The sequence below is a fragment of the Gymnogyps californianus genome, chromosome 25, assembly GCF_018139145.2.
Source record: "Gymnogyps californianus isolate 813 chromosome 25, ASM1813914v2, whole genome shotgun sequence".
Classification (NCBI taxonomy): domain Eukaryota; kingdom Metazoa; phylum Chordata; class Aves; order Accipitriformes; family Cathartidae; genus Gymnogyps; species Gymnogyps californianus.
The window spans coordinates 2223130-2238760 of record NC_059495.1 but is presented as its reverse complement, the minus strand read 5'-3'; the positions used below and the strand labels follow the sequence as shown (position 1 = coordinate 2238760).

The following is a 15631-nucleotide window of genomic DNA, read 5'->3' as shown; positions in this document are numbered from 1 at the left end:
AACACAAAGCTGTGCTAACATAAATAGGATTAAGCTTAACTCCACCATAATCCTAATAACATGTGCTCTGCATAGTAGATCTTGGACTAGGCTGATGTGTTTTTCTTCTGAAAATCCTGGTTTTGAAAGAAATACTGGTGCAGGAGTAGAGCAGTGTGAGCCCCATCAAGTCTAAGACTTGGCTGAACAGAAGCTCAAACCAAAATGCGGGGAGGAGCAGAAAACTCCTGAGTGGTCAGTGGTTGAAGGAAGAATTATTCAGCTAATTATTCAATTATGAAGGGAGAGGATGAGCTAGATAGAACAATAGCTGTTCCCTCTCTGATTGCTCTTGGATATAGCTGTCAGCCATACTAGGTTATAAACCAACAAGGGGAAGCTCTAGGGATTTGTTCAGTCCTGTGAAGTCTGCAGGTTCTGTAGGAAGCTATAGTAGCATAGTTACAGCATCACAGGAGTTGGTGTAATAGGTCCCACAGGATCTTTCTCCTCAACTAGAAAGACAAAATTTAAACAAGAGGAGTGCTAAGAATTTGAGCAGCTGTCAGAGCAGGGGACCTAAGCAGGTTTGAGGGACTGCTGGGTCCAGCCTCCTAGGCACAAAGGCTCACTCTGCATCCTTTACTCAGTCTGGGTTGTGTTCTCCTGTTTGCTCTGCCTCTGCGGTTAGTGCCTCTTTTTGCTACTTATTTAGAAGGCACAAAATGTAAAGGCCTACTCTGTTGTCAGGAAGCGGTGTTGAAAGCACAAGGGGGACAGCCTTGGAAAAGGAAAGGAGGAGTACTTTCGAGATGTCATCCATGTCCTCGTTTGTTCCCAACCTCCTTTCTCTCCTCCTTGGAGTCTTGTTGACTAAGAGGAGCTGAGACCTATGTGAGACTGGATGGGGCACATGTATCGTTTGAGCTGGGATGCCTGCAGCCACAAATGGTGATGGAGCATGTGTTTTTGGTGTGAGTATTTCTGTGGACAAGTGACAAGCACAGGCTAGGGAGTACTTTTGTGGGATGGAATAGGCTGTGTAGAGCTGCTGTTCTCATGGCAGAATACATCCTAGCAAATCTTTGTTTTCTCTGTGCTGGAAGATGATAGCTGGAGTACTTTCCAGACTAGATGCCATGAATTATGTCCATCCAAGTAGAAGATCATATTGCTGTGTAGTACTTAGGACTGTTCTGTTGTGAATTGAGATAGTTGTCTTGGGTTTTGAAACAAATGGAATTCTGAGGGAGTGAAACAAGTGTTTACTTTTTTTATGGGTCTGATTCATTAAACTGAATCTGTGGCTGTGGATCAAGGCCTTGTGCTTGTGTTGGAGGTGTAGGGCTTTAAGGTATGGCCCACAATGTCCTTGTTATTGCCCAGTTCATGGTAGCTGATGGGGAAGCCACAGAGAGTGGTGAAGCAAAGCATTTTTGACTCACTAGCTTAAAAATTGCTATTGGGATTTCTGCTGAGCACCTTGGGGCCTTTGTCCCTTCATGCATTTAACACCACTTTGCCATTTTTAGGTCACTGAACTTTAATATCTGTTATTTTCTTGGTAAGTTCAGTCACCTGCTCACTTTAGCTGCCAGAAGTGACAGCTTATTCCCTGGGTTTTTAGCTTTGAAACAACCCAAGCCTCTTGCTAAAGTCATTAGATCTTCTAGTTTTTGGATACAAAATCAGGAAATGCTGATCAGTCCAACTATCTGAACTTCTGCAGGAAAATCTTATGCTTTAGTGGGAAAAAAAAAGCAAACCCAACCAACCAAAAAATAAAGCAAGTCTGCTAATGAAATGTAAGTCTGCAGTATTACAGTAGCTACTGGTATGAAATTACTTTGGCGACATCCACATTCAATGCCTCAAAATCCTCCTTTTAATAATCATTGCTTAAAATGTCACTCCTAAATCCTAGTGCATTTACTTTTTGTTTTTTCTAATAATAATAATGTCAACCTTCTCATGCTTTTAAGAGATAAAGAGTAGAAGTTTGCCAAAAATGCTTTCTTATGAATGCATGAAGAATGTTCAGAGAAAAGAAACAGAAAACAAACTACTTAGTGAAAGGGTCTGTTTTTCCTTTGCCTGAAAATAGAAGTGTCTGAGTGGAAGAACCGTATAGACTCCTATAAGAATTGCAAATTTTCTGTAGGCTGGAAGGGGCTTTGCCTTTGTGGAATTAGTACAATGTAACAGTTTAGAACTCTGTAAAATGATTTGAAAAATGACAACAAGGTAGTAAACACAACTGTGATAAGACGATTTCCCTAAATTACATAGACTTCAGATGCATTTTTCATGCTGCAACCGTATTTGGTACATCTTTACTTACGGATCCAGATATTTCTATAATGATGCTGTATTACTATAAACAAACCTACCGCTTTTCTCTGGTACTTGTTTGAATAAATTAAAGCTTTATTGAATCTGTGTAATAGAAGGCTCGTGGTCTCTCTGGCTCTGGCATTAGACTGTTGTGAGACTGAAACTCAGTGCCCACATGATCAGTTAAAATACGATTGCAAGAGGTGGGGGTGCTTTTTGCAGCTGGCGAGAGTTACCACTGCTGTTCTGAAAATCAGCACAGGATCATCAGCTTGTGCAAGAGAGAGAGAGAAAGTCAAGGCTTGTTGATTTTTCCACAGTGCCCAGTCGCATTAAGTAGAAAATAAAGACCTCTGAAATTGGACAGGCAAAACTGACATGCATCGTTGCCATTACAGACAAAGAAGAGCATGCAGATCCAATCCACGTGACAGGCCAAGTCTGCTCCAGCAAGCATGCATCAGATCTGCCATTTCTGCTTCCTTTTTTTCAAAAGCTGTTAGGCAGTCCCCCAAGCTCATCTCCTCTGCTCTGCTCTCCAGCTCTCTGCTGAGTGAGTGGAACTGATTGAATACAGGTCCAGTCACCTTTCTGAACCAGCAGACTGAACCATGGTGTGATTAAAGTTGGATTTCCTATGTCAGGATAATTAAGAGTGAAGCTGTGATCAGATTGTGACTTTGATGGGCTGTAAAAGCATAAACTCTGGCATTGTTGACATAATATGGAATGGAGACTTAAAACCTGCTGCATTGGCAGAATAATGGGAAGCTTAGTGAAAAGGGAGGTAATCCCATAAATGGATCAGTTTGTTTACCCTCCATGTACCACACCAGCCCTGCCCAAAGGGATTTCAGTGTTACCAGCGCTCCTACTAGCCATGGAAGTGCTACTGAGAGGGGGATGGAAAGGGAAAGGTCATGTGAATCTGCTCGTTGCCTTTCAGTCACTTAATGGCAGATGGGTCCTCACACTGACCAGAAGCCTGAGTTTCAGTTTCCCTAGTCTTCCCCTCGTGGCAACACGCACAGCTATATGAAGCAGCATCTAGTATGACCTGCTGGAAAGGCAGTGCTCCTTGCTCTCAGGTCTTGCAGGTGTTAAGTGCTGTGGCAAGCCACCTTCCACATGTCCAGAAATAGAAATTGGGCCATTAGCAATGCTGATGCAGCTCCAAGTAAATGGAGGAAGGGGGCTGTACAACAGGGTGTCTTTTCCCTGTTGCGTGAGCTGTTACAAATGAGCCATGCTGGGAGTGTTAAGGAGGGAGGCTGTTGTCTCTTCCAGGAAATCTGTCCTTGTTGTTTCTTTTGGTAGATGGCATAGTTTAATGGGAAATAACACAGGGTTTCTTGCTTCTGCATTGTGGGTTTTATACTTTCTTGATATGTGGAAGAAAGTAGTGTGGATGGGACACTAAATGCTGTGAGTGAACCAATTCTGGCACCAAAAATGAGGAGATGACAGCATTGGTTTGGCACGAACCTAGATTAAATGTAATGTAAAGCTCTCTTCTCAGCTGTGCTTAGATCGTGAGTCCTGTCCTGCTGCCTGCTTGCTCTTCCTGTCCTGGCATGGAGTGAGCTGCACCACAGTGTGCAGTGATGTCAGTTAGTGCTCAGCAGGCTTTGGGATGAGACCATTGGTGTTTTTCAAGGGCAAAAGACAATGAGATTTGTGAAGATGAAAGAGAAAGGTGAGAGCTATGCAACTTCCCCCTGAAATGGCAGTGATGTACAAACGTTTTGTTTTCTATTTTCAGCAACAACTACAGGCGTATGTGGCCTGGGTGAATTCCCAGCTGAAGAAGAAGCCAACAGTAAAGCTAGTCCAAGACCTGAGACAAGATCTCCGAGATGGAGTTGTTCTTGCTTTGCTCATTGAGATTGTAGGTCAGTAATGCCATATGGCACACTATTTTTCATCTTGCAGTTTTAGGTCTTGTGTAGAAGAGGCTGGCCTTGGCTCTGACATCTGTCAGGCGTACTGGCAGATGTTAATGATGATGTCAGAGCTTGCGGGGGAGGGGAAGGAGTGACTTTAAAAGAAAACAATTATACAGCAAATCATAAATGCAGTTCTATTAAAGTCCGTATGTTTTAGCAGACAGTTACAACAGATGTGCTAAAACCTGTCAGGAACCATATTAACTCCCATGAGGCTGGAATGGAGTTATGAAATGATTTACCTTGTAGAGGAATGGTGTTAGTGTGTGGCATTTTTGGAAGTGACCTGCTTGCTGAGACACTCCCTTCTTCCCGGGCTCAACTTCACTCCCAAATTCTCTACCTCCTCCCCCTGAGCAGCGCAGGGGGACAAGGAATGGGGGTTGTGGTCAGTTCGTTACGCGTTCTCTGCTGCTTCTTCCTCCTCACACTCTTTCCCTGCTCCAGTGTGGGGTGCCTCCCACGGCAGACAGTCCTCCATGAACTTCTCCAACGTGGGTCCTTCCCACAGGCTGCAGTTCTTCACGAACTGCTCCAGCGTGGGTCCTTTCCATGGGTGCAGTCCTTCAGGAACAGACTGCTCCAGCGTGGGTCCCCTGCAGGGTCACAGGTCTTGCCAGAAGACCTGCTCCAGCGTGGGCTCCTCTCCATGGGTCCACAGGTCCTGCCAGGAGCCTGCTCCAGTGTGGGGTCTCCACGGGGTCACAGACTCCTTTGGGGCACATCCACCTGCTCTGGTGTGGGGTCCTCCTCGGGCTGCAGGTGGATATCTGCTCCATCGTGGACCTCCATGGGCTGCAGGGGGACAACCTGCTTCACCATGGTCTTCACCATGGGCTGCAGGGGAATCTCTGCTCTGGCGCCTGGAGCACCTCCTCCCCCTCCTTCCCTGACCGTGGTGTCTGCAGAGTTGTTTCTCTCACATAGTCTCACTCCTCTCTCCTGGCTGCTGTTGTGCAGCTGTTTTTACCCCTTCTTAAATATGTTATCACAGAGGCGCTACCAACATGGCTGATTGGCTCAGCCTTGGCCAGTGGTGGGTCCGTCTTGGAGCCAGCTGGAACTCGCCGTGTCGGACATGGGGGAAGCTTCTGGCATCTTCTCACATAAGCCACTCCTGTAGCACCCCTGCTACCAAAACCTTGCCACATAAACCCAGTACAGTCTCCAACCTAATTATTCCTGGTACTAGTTATCTTATAAGCAGGACAAAAAGCCATGCATGCCTCTTGCAGTACCCAGACAAGAGATAAGATCAGGCCCTGCACCTATTGCAATTCCTCTGACAGCACCAAGCAGTTCAGTTCTTCTCTAATAAATTTTTTTCACTCCTTTAGCTGGTGAGAATTTGAATGGCATTCAGGTCAACCCCACCAGCCAGCAGGAGATGAGGGAAAATGTGGAGAAAGTCTTACAGTTCGTGGCATCAAAAAAGATCCGCATGCATCAGACATCAGCAAAAGGTATGTGGCCCTGGCGGTTGCCACAGATGAGTCTACCTGTTGAAGACCTGTTTCTGTCTTTGCTTCATATCAAACAGATTATGTATTGGGTTTTGGGGGAGTTTTGTTTTTTTTCCTCCTGTGGTTTAGTAACAGGTTTTACATTGAATGATACTGCGTTCTTGACTGCTTTTGGTAGCAGCCCACTGCACAGAAACAAAAGTGCCTTTTCTCCTGCTGCTGAGCAGTCAGAAGATCAAGTAATGGTGTAATGAGGAATACAGACTCAGAATCTTTCACTAAAAGGACATATAAACCTCCTACTGTGAAATAAGACAAAGGAAGAATATTTCTGGTCCACTGGAAGCCTGTGATACTGTGTCGCTTGGCCTGTAAATAGGGAGGAGACCAAATACACAAAATCACGTCTATGGCGTGGTTTAGTCAGGTATCACAAGGATTGCTGGTGTGTGTATGTGCCTGTGTAGATCTGTGGGTTAGAAGACAGGCCCTGATCCTTACTGTTTGCTGACTGTACTGGGAGGGGATACAGTTCTGATTGTCCATGGCCCTTCAGACAAGAAAGGGGAAAAATGCTGAGATGGACTACATGGAGTACATGACCCTTGTTAGCAGGAGAGTACAAGCTGTTGGTTTATAGGCCTTGGTGAGAGGCTTAGAATTTAAATATAGAGTAATGAGTACTGTTCCCACAGTGCTGCTACTGGCAGATTGGAGGCTGTACTGTTTCTTTCAGTAATGTTGCAAGTTGTCTTATGAGCTCATGACTATAGAAATGATAGCAATATTGGTAAAAGTCTTACATAAGCAAAAGTATCAATCTGGATATGCAATGAAATGATGTCATGTGGTCATAGGATATGATACAGGCATGAGACTCTGGGACACATGCTCCAGAACTCCAGTCATAGTTCTGACATTGACTTATTCTAGGACTTCAAATGATTCACACAAACTTTTGGCTTCATGTTCTCCATGAATGACATGGAGGTGGCAGTCACTGTGACTTATTTTGGCTATTTCTAATTTTTCAGATACTAAAGCAAGTCATAATCAGCCTTCATGCTTCCAGCACTTACGATTTTTTTAGGCTGCCTCTGATATTTGGAAACCCTATTCGTATTATTTTAATGGACTTTGAGTATCTCAGTTGACTAAATTGTTTTGAGAAATCCTAGTCTGAAAGAATGGCTGATCTTTGCAGTGAACTTGAGATCAACGTGTTTGAGCAAGTTTGTATGCTGGGGGAAATGCCTAGTGTGATATTAAAACTGACTAGTTAACATTTGCAAGGTGCTACAAACAGTTTATGGTACAGGAGGCTATTGCCAAAGAAATACATTTCTGTTCTCTGGTCCTTAGTATTAAAAAAAAAAAAAGCAAATTCCATGCGCTAATTGAAGTGACTGCTAGTACAGTGGTAGTCTTCAATAACTGCTGTACTTTTGCAGTGAGCATTCAGTAATTATCGTGTGGTGTCATGTAACCGACTGGATTGTTAGATGGAAATGGCCATAGAGGGTAGGCTAAGGTCTATTCAAAGCATGTAAACTTGTGATCTGTAGGTGGCAGTCAGTTTGCTGCTCTGTACAAAACAAGCAGAGCTAAGCATCAGTGCTGTAATGCAGTCCTTTTTGCATAGTCCTTGTTTACTGGCATGGTCCCATTGGGTTTAATTATATTCATGCTTGTTGGTCAGATACAGCTCTGGTGGGACTTCATGTTAATGGCATTGTCCTTGGCTTTATTTGCATTTTGCAGATATTGTTGATGGGAACTTGAAATCTATCATGAGGTTGATCCTGGCCTTAGCTGCTCATTTCAAACCAGGCTCCGGAAGAGCAATGAATCATAGCCCTGCTGGCATAGCGGGGAAGAGCTTGTCAGCGTTGTCTGCCAGTCACAGGCCTCGCTCAGCTGCTGCAGTGGCCCAAGGGGCGGTAGCTGCTCTGGCAGATGTTCGTCAAGATGTCTTGCAATCCGGCCGGGATGTTTTCCGGCACAGACAGAGGTAATGAGTTTTCCCTGGTTATGTGAGGTCAGGTCATGTTAGCAGATGGACACAATTTCTTTTAAAATAGGTGCCTCTTTATCCTGACAATTGCTGGTGTAAGGTAGCTCTCCCGTTGTGCAAACAGATAGATACAAACTGCTGCTCTCTCACTGAAACCTAAATAGATAGTGGCCTAACAAGGGGGAGTACTGACCTAGCCTGGCTGCCTTGTGATGAAGACTGCAGGTATCCCAGGTTCTTTTCAGGTTTTACAGCAAAATAACTGCTGGATCTCTGTTATCTCACTGGAAAAGAACAGTTCTTTATGGCCAAGCCAGAGGGAACTCTGCTGGCTCATTTTCCCCATTTCATGCTGAGCACAGTGCCCTTTCTTGGTCCTGTCTACTTGGAGACGTTCTCATTTCAAGTGAAACAAAAGTAAGGTTTTAACTACAGGTACTGGTTACAGATCTGGGAGCAGTTACTTCCAGAATTGAGGCATTGAGCCTGTTGTACAAGTTCATTCCGTCTTCTACATTGCTGTTCACCCCAATGTTATGCTTACTGCTATATAGGCAGATGCAGTGTTGTGTGCTGTTAATCAGCTGATGCAGCCTACCATGTAAGTGGAGGAGTTCTGGTGATAATGAAGGGAGATGATCCATGTACAGAAGGAATGTGTAATCCTGAAAGCACATTTAACACTTGCAAAAGGTGCTATGTGGATTATAATAATAGTAATGACATTTAAATGGAAGCCAGATGGTGGTCTGTTGAGGGTTTAATTTACACAGTTGAAGGTCATTTGCCCACATTATATTGGCTCAAGAGAGTACCCATGAAGCGGTTTGGAAATGAGGTTGAAATGGTATATTTTGTTGAAAAATTAAATGTTAAAGGTTTCTCTTGCAAAGGCCCTGGGCCAGAAGTTCTTCAGAAAAGCCAGTCCTTGTGCTATTTGCAATTTCTGTTCTTTTCCTTGCCTTTCCAGAGCTTTTGTAGTTTTCTAGTCACAGAATTAGGGATGAGTTTAAAAGAGGAGGGCCCGTTTGCCTGTGTTTCCCTCAAACCAGGAAGATGGGATGGAGCTTTCTGATAGGAGAATTTTCTTAATTGGCAGTTTTCTAGCTGTCCCCTCCTTCTTACCTTCCTTTAATTACCTTTCCTACCCTCCTTCTTGGAGACAAGAATTTCTGTTCCTATCAGGGGAGGCTTCCCTTATTCTATGATTATTATCTCCAGAAATAGCAGCATGGATGAGGAGATTGAAAACCCCTACTGGAGTGTTCGGGCACTGGTGCAGCAGTATGAAGGGCAGCAGAACATGCCATTGGAGTCCCACTCTTCCAGGTAAGGAACTTTATTGCCAAGATGTGTCCCCTCATGGTCCTTTGTCTGATATTCTCTAAAGTGCCCTTTCTTATCACTGTAATCTGATTAGCTCTGATAGAAAAGAGGATTCCCAGCATATAGTCTCCTGCCTGATCTGGAGAATGAAGTCTCAGGAACCAACATGAAGCTGTGGTTTACTGCCATTTCTCCCACAGATAAAACTGATCTCATTCATGATGTGATCGCATAGATAAGAGCTAGGAACTTCCGAGTTACAATTGTCTAAAGCTCTGGAGTGTCCCTCAGTGAGACCAGTGGAATAGGATTAGGAAAGACACAGCTAAGATTTTACTGGGAACCTGAATGTACAAGTGGAGCCTTTTGAGGGACTGCTGACATGACGGATGCTGAAATGGAGTGTTTGGCCTGCTTCACAGAAAGGAAGGGGTGGAGTAGCTAGTGTGCAAAGGATGAGTATTTCAGAGCTAATGGAAAAGATGTGGAGGAAAGGAACTTAAACCAACAAACCTCATGCCCTGCCCTGCAGAGAGATGGAGATGAGGAGGCATGTGGATTTGAACAGAGTTACAGGAACATATCAGTCTTTAATCCAGATATATGGTCCCAGGGGGATCTGCAGCTGTGTCTTCATTGCCATCTTGCCCTCATCCATCACCTTTAACTGTCTCTAGATTTACAGTTATCTAATTTACCTTTCCATGCCCCAGCCTTTCACCTTCAATCTAAAGTGCAGCATTTAATTATTTTACTGAAAAGTCTCCTGGATACTGCTGTGAAGCCTGAAAGTCAGAGTTCAGTATGGTTTCCATTGGAGGTGACTTTCCCCTTTAAAGTAGGACTTGGATCCTGAGAAGTATGTGCTCTGTGCTATAAACAGCCTGCAACCTTGACTGGCGTTCTTGGCTGCACAAGTTAAGCAAGGTCAAGCTGGTGCAAGTGGAGGCTTTCTAAGGAAATGGAACCTGTAGAAGACAGGATTGGTTAGAATGGCAGCGTATAATACATTTCCAATAGAAGGTGCCACAACTTGTAGCTGTGAACCTGAGCAGCGTTTGCCAGTTACAACACCTTACACTGGTGCCTTACAAGCTCTTCTTACTACCCTTTGCTTTGGGGCAGAAGTCAAAACTCTCGCCCCAATTTACTTGAGCAGTGGAGGGGAGAGGGAAGAGGGAAGACACATGGCTGTGTGTATTTTCATGGCTACAGGAGAGACAGTGTAGCTGAAGGGGCTTTTGAAGAAAAACTACTACAGTGGGGGAGCTGACCCAGCGTGGATAGCTTCATAGTAAAGGACAGCCTTTCCCTTTTTCCCCAGAGAACAAGAAACTAGCTTGAAGACAAAGGACTGTGTAACTGAACATATTAGATCTCCCTCTGGATATGATGCTTGGATATGATGGAACAGACTAAGAGGGCAGAGCTGCATGGGCATAGCTGCAGCTCTCTTTGATTCAGTTTCCTGTCCCCAGTGTAAGCCCCAGCTCTGCTTTGTTGTCTCCTTGTCCTGCCTGGGCTGGTCCCTGAGAGTGCCTCAGCTAGCTCCCACCCCCCCCGATTTGTGCACGAGTGAGGAGGTTCGTTTTCCTAGGACAGATTGCCACTGACAGTTTCTCAGCAGGTGGGATGTCTCCACAGGATTTCTCAGGCCACTTTTGATGCTCCATAGTACAAAGATGCCTTCATGTACCTGAGAACTAAGGTTGCTTGGCCCAACAGAGGAGAAAAAAAATACAATAGTTTGTACTTATCACTGAAATTTGTTGTGTATCATTGTGAGGTTGTGTTTATAAATACAGAGATGCACATTTGGAAGAGTGTAGGAACTCCACATGAGCCAGTATTGGACCACTGCCTCCAAATGATGTCAGCAGAGAGTGTACTTTTGAAGCTGCCATTCCAGGGGAGATGTAAAAATTCTGGTCTTGGCAACAGGATTTCATGGCTAATGTCACAGGACTTTGTTGACTCTTGAACCGTGATCTCAGTAGGACAGCGAGTAAAGCGTACTGCTCCCTCCACTCATTCTTCAGTTTAAGGTAGCTGCAGTATTTTATGTGCACTCTTCTACCCTCTAACGGATTGTCAGACAACTGCTGTTTGCTCATATGTGGCTGTATTTTGGTGGTGAGTGAAAATTTCTCTGCACATCCTAAATCACTGTGTGTTTTTTGTTTTTCCTCATAATGTCATGAGTTCTCTTACCATATGGTAGTGGTGATGATATTGTTGATAGGACATAATATGGTGAGAATCTTTACATAAGTGATCAGCGATCTACTCAAAGAAATTGGGAGCAATCTGACCTCCAGCTCCTGGGGATGTCTTCTGCTGACACCAGGCTTCATGATGAAAACAAGATGCTTATTTTGCTTTTTTTTATTATTCGCAAGAGAGAAATGTACTAGCTTAGTTATGAGAACTGGCTGGGAGAAACAAGCCACTCTTTTTATTAGTGAGAGATGTGGTTATTAACTGCAGCCACCCCCTCCATCTAATTGTGCTGCTGTCGTGTCTGTCCCAGGGCAGCATCCCCTGCCTAGCATCAGCTCATTTCTGTATTAACTCTTCAGTAAGAGAGCTCACAGCCTGAATAACAGAATTCCCAGAGACAAAAGCTCTAATAAGCAAAGGCAATTGAAATGATTCATGGAAAATTTGCCAAAATCAGATGGATTCCCAGGCCACTGAGCCCCTCACCCATCCATCTCCCTTTCCCCTCCCCTTCCACCAGCCTTCCCTCCCCCACTCTGAGCCAGGCATCTCGGAGAAAAGGCTCTGCCTTGCACAGCCTGTGTGACAGCAGGAGGGAGAGGGAGCTGGAGATAGCGAGGAAGAGGAAGCCGTGCATAGGGCTGGGAAGTGCTGCATGCCGTCTTCCGACACCACATCTAAGCCTGGAAGAGCAGGGAACCTACTGCCTGCAGGAGCACCTTCTCTTGGCTGTTTGTTGTCCTCTGCAGCAGGTGCTTGAGCCTAAAGAGGGCAGAATGGGATGAGAAACACCACTGGCAATCCAGATCGCAGCCCTTGTGATGAAAACAACTGGGTGTGCAGCTGACCAAAATGCAGCAGCAAGAGACAAATAACCCGAGAGGAAAACCAGCAAAAGCAAAACCCAGGCTGCAGAATTCCCTGACTCTGGAATCAAATACATGTGTGTGGGCTGCTGATCTGCCATCCCAACGGTTTCTTGCAAAGACCCTGAGGGTTTTTTTTCTTTCTGCTGTGAATCTTTCAGCTAATGTGAAATGGTCTGGCTTGCAAATATTTCTCCAGTAGTTTGACAGGAGCTGGCATCTTCTGCGCTGAATTCTGAGCATGTGAAGGGACAAGGCATGTCTGTAGCCAGAATCCTGAGGCTTCCCGGGAAAAGAATTCTGTGAGGCGAAAGGTTAAAGTGGGATCATGGGAGGGAAGCAGGTCAAATGGTGAGTGATTGTTGCCATTGTCATTTGAAACAGCAGGGATGGGGTGTTTATTAAAATTATGAGAATTCAGACTTGTCACTGGGGCTGTTGCCCTAAAGCCTTGGCTCTGCAGGCACTGGCAACTCTGGGACTCAGTGGAGAAAGGATATGGATTAAGAAACCAACTGGTAAAAGGAATAAAGTGGAACAGTTTGCATCATAAATCTGTCTTAAATAGCTTTAATTTCCCAGCACTTATTTCTGCATGCTTTAATCACGAGTAGTTATGTACTTTAAAGAACAAATTATATCAGTGGATATTTCATACTCTTAACAGGTTTGGTGACTGATACAAAAACCGTAGAAATGTTTCCAGCGTTAACTTGATGGCATAATGTATGAGGCAACCTGACCTGTGCTACTGCTTCATCTGAGTGCATCTCAGTGGCTCTTTCACTGTTTGGCATGGTTTGAGAGGTTGTCACTGATGCCATGTGAACCCACTGGCCTTTTAAAATAGGGAAACTGCCTGGAAAGGAGACTGTGGACATAGGAATGCCTAAGCAATTATCTGTAAAACTGTCTTATTTTGTGGAGACCTGTAGTGACCACTTAACCCCACCCCCCTGCCCCATCTGGGATCCTTTGTATTTGCTCTGGGCTGTGGATCCAGTGCTGAGGAGCAGACTTTGGAAGAGGGGAATGTTATTTCCAGGCTCTATATCCCCTTGTTTTTTGTCCTGCTCATTCTTCTTTCCAGTTCCCTGCTCTTGCCCATCCCTCAGTTTCACCACCTTCTCACCCAACAGTTGCTAATATTGTTTTTCTAGGACAGCTCTCATTCTTTCATCTTTTGCATGGATGAGAACCAGTAATGCACTTCTCAGTGGCCTTATCAGGATGATGGCACTTTCAAAGTATCAGCTGAGAATATGTGGGTGAAATATCGAGATCTGTTCCTAGAAGGAAGTAAAATCCCTCTCAGAGTTATTGGACATGTTAGATCAGCTGGGCTTCCTGTTTTTACCTGTGCTGTTTGAAAGTTTCATCCTTTCCTCTGACCCTTATTATATAGTGCAAACCCAATAGTACTTTCTGGGCTCCCAAACAATTATTTTAATTTTATGCTGTGCACCCATTCAGCGACAAGCAGGAGCAGGGGGCTGGTTACAAATGTTGTATACAAAATGTCCCTAATCAAGGACTGCTGTAATGAAGTTAGCCTTCCTGAATGTAAATCCTTGAGCAAAGCCAGGTGGCCTGGAACCCTTTAACAATCATGCACACCCTGTTTGAGCAGGAAAGAACAGGTACTGTAGCTGTTAGAGATCCCCATTAGAAGATGGTTATTTTTTCACTTAGTAAGTTGTATTCATCTTTTCCTTTAACATGGTGAAAGTCCATTTAATCTGGACCGTTAAAACTAGACTGGTTGAAGGGCTGTAATATAAATGAGAAGTGGGCCAGCACTGGCTGTGGGAGTGGACCAGACGGGAGCTGCTAGCAAGTCATTTCCATCTCTATTGCAAGGCTTTTCTGATTCTGTGAGAGCGCTGTGGAATACATAGCAGCAGTGCTGGGAAGATGTGGAAGGCAAGCTGTCGAAGCCTTTTATTTTTCTAAGCCTATTATATTATTTCCACACTGTTTTCTTTTTGTTCTCTGTCCTTTGTTTCTGTGTTGGGGAGAATGAAAAATTAACTCCTGCTCACACTTGCAAGGATTAGTTCCTGCGACTTTAGAGGTACATTGAATGGGTCAGTGAGCTTCAGCCACCTTTTGATGTTGTCTGGGTGATGCATTTAGGAAGAATTTCTGGAAAAAGTGCTTGAACATCACAGTCAGCTGAGATGGCTCCAGTGAAAATATGTGGGTACTTTCAAGAAGTTTTAACCTAAGAACATGAGTGAGTGGTATCTGACCTTCAAAAATATTTTGCCCTTGGAATTCCAAGTTAGTGAAGCGGTGCTTCTGAAAGCCGGAGCAAGAGATGAAGCAAGCCAGGGTGGCTTTTTGTTCAGCTTGCAGTATGAATGTAAGGCTTGCAGTAAATTGTTTCTGAGCAGAGTCTTACCCCTGTGTGAGTGTATGAATTCTGTGGTGGCAGTCTCAAACTTGCATTCTGTTAAGGAAAATGAAGAGACACATTGTGCTACTTACCAGTTAGCCTGTTATGACACTGATGTAGAGTGATGGAAAAGTTACATGCCCAGTTTGGTTTGTTAATGGCTTCTCTAGTATGCAGATAATTCTTAGTTTCCACAAGCTTGCCTGCATATTCACTTTTATCTTAGATGAGGGTGATGTTGATCAGCACTAGAAGTAACCGTTTCTCCTTTCCTCTACAGTCTTACATCACCCAGTCCTATCCACAGTACGAAGAGCGAATCCACTGTAGCCCCATCAGAGGAGAAGGAAAGACTTGTGATCATCCACACTGAAGAAACAGAAACTAAAACAGGTACCTTGCAGATAATGCTTTACAGCTCACACTTTCATTGGGATTTGTTTGTATCATAAACTTGCTGAAAAGTTCCCCAGTGATGTAAATGAATGTAGAGAATGTGATGCTGAGTATCTGTTCACATAAAACTAAATCCCAAAACTTTAAACTACAATAATGCCATAATATGGCAATGTCTGTGAGCCTTGCAAAATAATGCTTAGGAAATAAAAAGCTCTGGAGAAGGATTAACAGTCATATATAATTTTCACCGTAGGGTGAATGCTTTCATCACAGCCTCATTAGACCATGTTGAAAAAAACATTTAAAATTCTCTTAAAGAGTCCATGTGAGCTTGTCAAGCCCATGATGTGTAACCTGAGTTTGTTTAAGGGTCTGTGTTTACAGCACATCTGTACATAGGCCAAGTGGCTCTTTGCAAGGAATTGAACAGTTGTAGTATTGTTGTGGTGTTTGCATTGAGGACTCATTGCTGTATTGCCACATGCCCTGTGATATGGTCAGTTTACACTTAGAATTTTCACGCAGATTGAAGGGAAGATTTTCAAAGCAGTTCCTGAAGTGATTTTTTTGTTTGTTTGTTTCTTTTCCTTCTCAGGAATGCAGCCTAATAATAACTCTTTCTGGTTAGCATCCATCCCAAGAGCAAATGACAGAGAAGCTCTCCTAGGAAATGCTTTGCTGCCTCA

The 15631-nt window shown here is 44.1% G+C and overlaps 1 protein-coding gene across 2 annotated transcripts in view; it reads left to right on the top strand.

Annotated features, from left to right (window-relative positions):
* The window catches only part of DIXDC1 (DIX domain containing 1), a 38335-nt gene that overhangs the window by 8707 nt on the left and 13997 nt on the right, over positions 1–15631 (top strand). The window contains exons 2-6 of one of the 2 annotated variants that reach the window (XM_050910934.1): positions 4076–4205; positions 5597–5722; positions 7484–7733; positions 8958–9065; positions 14827–14939. In XM_050910934.1, the coding sequence (XP_050766891.1) occupies positions 4076–4205; positions 5597–5722; positions 7484–7733; positions 8958–9065; positions 14827–14939 (727 nt within the window). Of the gene's footprint in view, positions 1–4075; positions 4206–5596; positions 5723–7483; positions 7734–8957; positions 9066–12476; positions 12500–14826; positions 14940–15631 lie in introns of those variants that run through there. The other variant, XM_050910935.1, reaches the window with a different exon arrangement.